This window comes from Glycine soja, chromosome 19, assembly GCF_004193775.1.
Source record: "Glycine soja cultivar W05 chromosome 19, ASM419377v2, whole genome shotgun sequence".
NCBI lineage: Eukaryota > Viridiplantae > Streptophyta > Magnoliopsida > Fabales > Fabaceae > Glycine > Glycine soja.
The window spans coordinates 6755508-6765505 of NC_041020.1; the positions used below are offsets into that span (position 1 = coordinate 6755508).

General features: G+C 33.6%; 1 protein-coding gene across 1 annotated transcript; it reads left to right on the forward strand.

The window, feature by feature from the left end:
* The first annotated feature begins 5974 nt into the window (after positions 1–5974).
* Positions 5975–8379, forward strand: LOC114400423 (allene oxide cyclase, chloroplastic-like). The gene is made up of 3 exons (XM_028362861.1): positions 5975–6357; positions 6530–6651; positions 7415–8379. The coding sequence occupies exons 1-3, from the start codon at positions 6108–6110 to the stop codon at positions 7814–7816; spliced, it is 774 nt and encodes a 257-aa protein (XP_028218662.1). The 5' UTR covers positions 5975–6107; the 3' UTR covers positions 7817–8379.
* The last annotated feature ends 1619 nt before the right edge of the window (positions 8380–9998 follow it).

Sequence of the window (9998 nt, forward strand, 5' to 3'; positions counted from 1 at the left end):
TAGTGCTAATTTTCCATCAGACAAATCAATATTGATGCGACACATAATTTGACTTTTTTCCCTTTTGTGTATTAGCATTACAGCTTGATGATAGAACTCTTCAAAATTTGGTCTTGCTTGAAATTGAAGAACTGCTGCAAGTAAATCAAAGATCGCTTAGAGACTATCCTTCAATGCCATATCCAGAGGATGCGAATTGTCCAGTTTATCTAGACAATAGCCTTATATTAGCTGAACTGAACTACAACAATGAAGAACTTATATCAGAGTTTGAACATCTATTTTCTCACATGATAGGTACATTAACTACAGAGCAATATACCCCTCTAAAAATTATTATGTGCATTTCCTTCTTAGCTTTTCTCATCTATAAATTAGTATTTTAACTTCATTCATTTTTCTTTAAATCTAACACCACATATCGATGATTTCCAAACGAACAAGCTTCAATTTACAACCAGATTGTTGAAGTTGTTAATAAAGATGAAGGTGGTATGTTTTTTCTCTACGGATATGGAGGTACAGGAAAAACATACATTTGGAAAACACTTGCAAGTTCACTAAGAGCTGACAATAAAATTGTAATAATGGTAGCCTCTAGCGGCATAGCTTCTCTGCTATTGCCTGAAGGTAGAACTGCACATTCAAAATTTAAAATTCCAATTTCAGTTTTTGAAGACTCAACTTGCAATATCTATCAAGGAACTCAATTAGCTGAACTATTAAATGAGACAAGTCCGATCATTTGGGATGAAGCACCCATGGCTCACAAATTCTGTTTTGAGGCACTTGATCACAGTCTTAGAGATATCGTCAAACACAACTCAAAGGACAATAAAATCTTTGGAGGTAAAGTCATGGTCTTTGGTGGAGATTTTCGGAAGATCCTGCCAGTCATTCCAAGAGGCAGCCGCTCTGATATTGTTAACGCAACAATTAATTCCTCTTATTTATGGGATCATTGCCAGATCTTAAGACTGACAAAAAACATGCGTTTACAAAACAATATGCAAGCAACAAATCAAGAAGAAACTGCAGCTTTTGCACAGTGGATTATAGATATTGGTGATGATATTATTGGAGATGAAAATGATGGCTATGCTACTATTGAAATTCCACAGGAACTATTAATCACAGAATATAATGATCCTATTCATAGTATAATTAGCTCTACATTTCCAGATCTATCTCATCATCACAATGATCCTGAATACTTCCAAACCAGAGCAATATTAGCTTCTACAAATGAAACAGTACAACAAGTTAATGATTATATGCTTATAATGATACCGGGTAATCATATAGTAAATTATCTTATTCTGTTTTTCATCTTTTAATCAACTTTCCTGGATTTTACATTTTTGGTTGATGAATTTGCTTTTTATGTCTAAAATATTGATAGGTGAACAAATGGAATATCTAAGCTATAATTCAGTTGACAAATCCGAAAAAATTGAAAGTTGTCATTTCCGCTCACTAACAACTGAATTTCTGAATTCATCGACAACATCTGGCTTACCCAATTACTGTCTCAAACTCAAGATTGGAACACCAATAATGCTATTAAGGAACTTAGACCAAACTCAAGGGTTGTGTAACGGTACTAGGTTAATTATCACAAGACTAGCAAAACACGTTATTGCAGCTGACATAATTTCTGGGACAAATATCGGAGATCATGTTTATATCCCACGAATGTCTTTGTTGCCTTCACAGTCACCATGGCCTTTTAAGCTATTGAGGAGACAATTTCCGATAATGCTTTCTTATGCCATGACAATTAATAAATCCCAAGGACAATCACTATCTTCAGTTGGACTTTACTTGCCAAAACCAGTTTTTTCACATGACTAACTATATGTTGCATTATCAAGAGTCAAGTCAAAGAAAGGACTTCGAATTTTAATACATGATTAGAACAAAAAAAAAATTACTTCAACCACGAATGTGGTTTTCAAATAGGTCTTTACAAATATTAGAAGGTAAATCTAATTTATTTTCGATTGCAAATTTAATTCTAACCACAACTGTATTTTCTTCTTACTCATATGATCTCTAATATACAGTTAAAACATGATCAAATGAGCCAATCTATAATTCATTAATTTTAAAAAACCAGTCTTCCTTTATGGAGTGTATTTTCTTATTTGCTGCATTTTAAATTTTCATCCATTTTCATGAACTCCAAATTAACCATTTCTTTCATGAATTGCACGAAAGAAAATAAAATGCTTATCTCAATTTAAATGCTACCATTCAGCAAATGAATTCTATATGTTACTCTGGTTGTTTTCCTAGGATGATACACTTATTATTATTCTTTTAGTAGAACCATTTATCTTTTCTTAGATAATCAATTGACCTTGCAAAATATTATCTATGCCAAATCATTATCGACTTCAGCATTAGACAGGTCATTCATCTAATGATGCAAATTGTATTTATAACAATAGAAAAAATTAACTTACTCTTTGTTATATTCAGCAATAAAAATACCTCTTCACCTGCCTCCACCGCCATAGTCTTTCATACTTATCATTCTGCCAATTCACGTCCAATCTTTGAACGAAACATTCAATGCTCCATAGTTCCCAAACCACTTAACTTGTCGTCACTTACACCCCCCGAAAAGCAATGACCCTTCCATCACCCACTACTTTACATCATCAGACCACAGTTCGTTTCTCTACCACCTTCATTTCAACTCTAACCAAATTATTCTCTCAAAGTGACTAGCACCATGGCTTCTGCTTCATCGACTGCCTCAAGCAAGGTAAGCCTAAACCCAAACCTGACTGCATGTTCATTCATTTCCTGATTTTTTCCTTGCATTTGGTTACATTTTTCATCCATATCCCGAACCAAAATTCAACATCTTGCCATCTATGTTTGTAAGTTTTCGAATTCCAATTTAGGACAGACATATTCAACAATTCTACGTTTGAATCCATCATTGTCTCACTCAACTTTCTTTCCTGTGGCAAAGCCCTAATTTAAGTTTCTCTGCTTCTGCTTCATTTATTTGTGCCCATTGTCTTAGGTTTCTTGCATACTACGTTATCATCTATCTTACCCTTTAGATATTAGTAACGTTTAAATCATATTTTTGTCCCTCACACTTTTTGCATTCATGTTATGCTTTTATCGCAATGCATGTTCCATTCGGACATTTTGTTGATACTAATTCAAAAACCTGTTCCAGTGATTCTGATGTTCTATTGTTAAATAGATAGTAAGAAATTTAAATATTAATTTACTTTTCTTCATTGCTAATGAATCCTGAAAATTATTCAATAATTTTGAATGATGCTACTATATTGTCGCTGTCAATGGACCCTAGGTAGCATGTCATCTAGAATAACATTTGACTCATGCATGTAGGAAAAAACAGCCTATGCATATCCTGTGCAATTATACCCCATCCTAAACAAAACAGAAACAATATTAAGTTAAATCTTTTTAAATGGCTATTAAATTTCGTAGCATTCTATTACCATTATTTCCAACTATTGTATTAAGATTCTAAGTAGTTCGGTTATATACATGATCTATTACATTGTTTTTATGATGTTGACTCTGCCCTTTCAAACTTTCTTGCTTTTGGTCCTTAATTAGCGTTATGAAGTGTATTTTCTTATTTGTTCGATCATATCATCTCTGATATACATCATCTATTATATTTTCTTTATAATCCTGATTTTGCTCTTTCAAACTTTCTTGCTTTTGGCCTTTAATTCGAATCATGAAATGCATTTTCTTATCTGTTCGATCATATGATCTTTGATTAAGAACTTTTGTTGCTACTGTATTTGCTTTTGCTGCATTTTTTTATCTCTGTTTTATTTTCTTCAGCCATCGTTTGATCTTTGACTTTCGCTACTCTGCATGAATTATGCATGTTCTGTATTCCTTATTTTCATGTCTTGCATCTAATTTCCTGCGTGTTATATTATATGCATCTTCTCTTATCTTATTTTAATTATCCTAAATTAGAACTGCTAAATCCAATTACTACTACATTGCAGCAACACCCCAATTTAGACCTGCAGACAATTAAATTAGTAGATATACATGTTTTTTAAATGCTAAGTCCATTTTTTTTCTCATTGCACTGCAGTTGAGATTGCCTGCTATCAAACAACAATTGATATTGCAATTTAAAGCTGCCTTCCATTGTGACAAGGTTAAATCAAAACCTTCCTTTCCATATTTTATCCTTTGTGCTTTTGATATTGTTTTTCCTTTTTTAAATACTTTTTTCCCATTACAGGACGTCATAGAAATACCAGGCTTCTATCAGCGCCAATGGCTACCAAATTATCCTGAAATTGTTGAATTTAAGTATGATGGGGAAACCTACGAAATTCAAGACAGACAACACAAAGGCAAACTTTACTTTGCTGATGGCCTAACAAGATTGAGGACAGAACTGCAGATTTATGAATCTGTGACGATAAATTTCCTGGCCTGCGACCACCCCTCAAAATTTGACCTCCACTTCACTCCACCATTAGACCAGTAGAAATGCAAATGGCGCCGTGCAACAAGAAAACACATCTGGACATATGAAATCACCCAATCAATGCTAGGCGCACCATATCCACTGGTAAAATATTCATATCCATTTATATCTTATATACAAATATTAATTTCAATGCCTAACTCTTTTTTTTTCCCTACAACAACTTCCAGCCTCTATCACACAATGCCTAATCCACTGTGGTGATCATATGACAATTCTCAAAAGATTCGGACCTCCACTGCAATGGAATGTAGTTGTGCTTGACAAAGGCATTGGTGATAAGTATATCACTCTCCCTTGGTATAAATTCCTTCAAGAAGGTGATTTTAGCCATGGAGACGAGCTCTCATTCTACTATAGGCGTGCTGAGAAGATCTGGAAAGTTGTCATCAGGCGTGCAATTGATTGGGATGATAGTGATATAGATTAGGAAAATCTACGGTGTTATTTTGCAAAACAATGTTTGTTTATGTTTATTTCCGACGTCTTTATATTTATCTTCAAACAATTTGACATTACAACTATTTAATATGAATGTTACTCATTTTATCTTTTTACAATGTCTTTTTTTTTATTCTTCCATCGAAAATCATTTAGACAAAAGATCTGTGCATGCGCACGGGTTACCAACTAGTTTTACTAGTAAAAGGAAGAAGTAATTCTAGATAATTTTTGCTTAGGCACAATTTGGTATCACAAAAAAGGAACAAACACATTGTTAGATTTACATATAGAATCCACACATGTTTGGTTCCACTTGTATTACTTTGTGCATGCATTAAATATGTAGAAATGAAAAGCAACAAAGAGAATTAAAGGAACTTGAATTCCTTAAGTAAAGGGAGCTAGTCTTTTCATAAGGTAGTAGATAATCCATGTGAATACAAACAATTCATTGATGCTTCAATGTTTAACACATGTATATATGTGGATACTAAAGGCAAATCAGAATGCAAAAACGCCGATAGAAAAATCTTCCAATGAAATCAAAACATCACAAAGAAACGCGGAGAATTTCAAGAAAAACAGTAGTTAGACTCTTGACTCTTGCATTCTTCACGTTTCACTTTTCTTTTTCTTTTGTTTCTCTCTCTTTTTTTCGGAGAAATGAAGGTTCCACTTCCACAACATGATTCATAATTTCACACTTTCTTTCTCAATCTCAATCTCACCGTCCACTCATTCTCTCACCAGCCCCACTGTCCCCACTTCTCATAGCATTATAAATTTATACACAAATATTAACTAATAGTCTTAAAATATTGATTAAAAAACTAAAAAGATATATTTTTATTAAAATATGTAAAATTATGTTGTCTATTTTTTTTTTTTAAGATTCTCCGACCATTCACACCATAAATATTTTATCTTTTAATTCTTTAGGTACACCCAAATTTATAATAATCAATATTTTCCTTTCCACTTTTCTATCAGCTTTCTCTATATATACACACACCACTTCCAAACGTTCAACACACCACCACCTTCACTTTTCTTCATAGCACTCAAAAAACAACAACTCATCTCATCATTATTCCCTTTCTCACTCAGCACATTCTAAACAGTAGCACCATCACCAATAATAATGGCATCATCCTCATCAACCGTTGCTTTGAGAACCATCTCCTCTTTCTCTCTGAAACCTGCCACCACAACAAGATCATTACTCAACACTAGTACTTCATCCACCATAACCCTCTTACCCTTTACATCAGCAAACTCATTTCTCTCCAAAACCCTCAAACTCAACACCTCTTCCCCACACTCTCACCTTTCACTACCCCTCAACAAGTCTTTCACTTGTAGAAGCCAGGCTGAACCATCTTCTGACTCAGGTACTTGTGCCAAAACTGTCCTTACAGTTTTTTTTTTCAATCTTTGTTATTATGTTGTTCTGATGTTCTACTGTTAATTATCTCTACCCCACATTGAAGATCTGTGTGATTTGCTTGATTCTGTGTTAACCCTTTTGTTTTTTTGTTTTTTTTTTTTTGCTTGATCTTGCAGCCAAAGTCCAAGAACTGAGTGTGTATGAGATCAATGAGAGAGATCGTGGAAGCCCTGCTTATCTTAGATTGAGCCAGAAAACTGTCAATTCCCTTGGTGACCTAGTCCCCTTCAGCAACAAGGTATGTTAATTTTTGGTCTTTGTTTAATACCACTTGCAAATTTTCTAAGCCTTTGTTCATTTTTCATATAATTAAACTTTTATATTATTAGTAAAAGTATAACTTTTTTGTATTTGGTTTCTTCATTTTACCTTATTATATTTAATTTAAAGTTCCAGTATGGGTTTAAGCTTAAAAGTTACTTTTTTTTGTCGTTTGCTTTATCCAAAGTAAAAGGGTGTTCATATCTGAATTTGGATTCCCTTTGTTCATTTTTCTACATATTCACACATTTAGTAACTTGAACCATAGGATAAAAAATTAGATGACTCATATTTGTATCTTAGTAAATCAGACTTAAAATAAACATTCGAAATCGGAGTTGTCCGATTTTCATCTAACTGGCTGGTACTAATATTCTAATTGTGGGAATGTGTGAAAAATCCACTACACTGAGTAAATCAGATTTAAAACAAACATTCATAATCTGACTTGTTTGATCTTCATTCAACGGTTACTAATGTACTAATTGCATGAGATTGTGAATTTTTTTTTTTATCGACAAATATTAATTATTGATTTGTTAGTGGGAGGATTTGAACCTATGATCTCTCTCCCCTTCTACCTTTAACCACCAAGATAATCCTATAACTTCACGAGAGTGTGGAAAATTGAATTCACTAAATCTTGTTCAGTTCATGTTTTGCTTGTTTGATTCTTCAATTTTTTGTGTATCATTTTGGTATTGATTTTTTATATATATATTTTATTTGGGATCATGCAGTTGTACTCTGGATGTTTGCAAAAGAGGGTAGGGATAACAGCTGGAATTTGTGTGTTGATCCAAAACAAATCAGAGAAGAAGGGAGATATGTATGAGGCAATCTACAGCTTCTACTTTGGGGACTATGGTCACATTTCAGTGCAGGGTTCATACCTGACCTATGAAGACACTTATCTTGCTGTGACTGGTGGATCTGGCATCTTTGAAGGGGCTTATGGTCAAGTCAAGCTGCATCAAATTGTGTTCCCCTTTAAATTATTCTACACATTTTATCTTAAGGGCATCAAGGACTTGCCTCAGGAGCTTCTTTCCAAGCCTGTTGAGCCCAGCCCATCTGTTGAGCCTAGCCCATCTGCCAAGGCCTGTGAGCCACATGCTGTTATTGCTGGCTTCACTGACTAAACAACAATGACTCAATGAGGATCCACATTTTTTTTGTTTCTTTTTTAAGGAAAAAATTCGGTTACAGTTTCTTAGGTGTTGTTCTCTAGTCAGAATTGGAGTTTTATTTCGACAATTTACGTAATAAAAGTTTTCATTAAAGGTTTATACAGATTGTCGAAGTGAGGCTTAATTTTCATAGAAGAACAGCACAAATTAAAAACTGTTTAAGTTTTCTCCTTAATTTTTATTTTTTTTAATTCTCTTCATTGTTGGCTTGGTTTGGAGACACTTGCAACAAGTTCACAATTTAACCACCTGTTACTTGTATTGAAATTTATTAATGTAGTAATTGTGGGTCAAGATGTCAGGTAGTAGTAGTAGAGTTTTTTATGTTGTTGAATAATGAAAGTGACAAGTGAGGTTGGGTTTTGCAGTGATGGAGATGGGAATTTATAGAAGCCATTACTGTATTCTCAGGGGTGTTAGGTCATATATTATTCAAGAAAGTGTTGCACTAGCAATTATTGTTGATCTACTGAATCACGTGGTTTGATTTTATCAAAGATCTTGTGAATTTTTTAGTTTGTCTTTGCCTCGTTGGACTTGTTTTTTATGACACGATGAATGCCGAGTGGTTTGGTGGTTTGGTATGTGAGAATATTGTCATTAGTTAATTAATATCTAGATGTATGCTAATGTGTAAAATGTGACTATATATATTATATTGTAGCGTGGCGGCACTTGAGTTGGAACTAAGCTGTCCATCTTTTTATATAAAGATATTTTTCTCATTTCCTTTAAAATAAGAGACTAAATATACTGATATATGCTCAAAAACATAAGTGCTAACATATAATCTTGATGTCTTAATTAAGAAATGCTAGGCACAATTTTGTTTCTCTTAACATAACTCATCGCTGAGTTTCGGAATGATAAAAGAAAAACTCTATACTTTGATAATAAAACACGAAAATTTGATAAACATGTAGAGTTTGACAAGATTTCATCAACGACAACTTTGCAGTCTAACTCGTAAACAACATTCTGAATGCCGAGTTCTGCTACCCATTGCAGTGCATGAAGTAACTAAGTTGTCCAATGATATACAGTAATATTAATGATTATGAATAATGAGATTATTAGATGAATGACAAGCTTTTGTAAATTAAATTTCAGTCCCCGTGTGAATAAGTTTGTTTGCAAAGAAGCTCATGCTTTTGCCCCTATATCAAATCAAGCAAATATGCAATGCTATTACTATTGATACCGAGGATTGTGCTATGTCTCAGCCTCTCTGGCCAATGTAGTAAATCAAATATATAACTAATGCATTATGGCACATGCTGGTAACAACTATAGCACTAACAATAGTTGCAAACTGATGATATTTTAGTGTCATTCAGATTTTTTTTATTTTTTTTTATCTCGGCCATTCCATGTTTGATATTTGCTTGTCTCTTCCTTTGTTTTCACATCCTTGATCCAAATTATTTTAGTGAAAATTTTTCATTTATAATAAGTTGACTACATTCATATTTTTATATATTGAATTTTTAATTAATGACAGAATGGGTCAATCTAATTTCTTTTGAATCCTAAATTATCATGCGGTATCCTTGTTTGTCTTCCCAACTTTCATTAAAGGGTTGCATTTGTTGTTACTCTTACATGTCAACAGTTGATGGGTTTCTCTCCCATTGTATGATGTAGCCAATTGGGTATCGGTCCTTAGTATTCCTTCAAAAGAATTTATGTTGCAAAAGGGAATAACACAAGGTGATCTGTTAGCTCCTTTCCTTCTCACCATAACGACAAAAGGCCTAAGTGACTTGATGAGGGAAGTAGTTTCAAAAAATCAATATAAAGGTTTCAAAGTGGGGACAAAGGAGGTGGAGGTGAATTTATTATAATATGCTGATGATACAAGTGAGGGAGTTTAATGTTGACAATTTGGTGGTTTTAAAGAGTCTGGTGAGGTGTTTAGAACTTGTGTCCGGGTTGAAAGTCAACATCCATAAAAGTAGGTTTGGAGGCTTAGGAGTGGCTAGGGAATAAGTGGAGTGGTGTTCAAAGTATCTAAATTGTAAAATTTTATCTATCCCACTTGTTTATTTGGGAATCTCTATTGGTGCAAATCCGAGGAGGCTAGAGACATAGGAGTCAAGCATCACCAAATTTGACAAGAAGCTTGCTTTGTGGA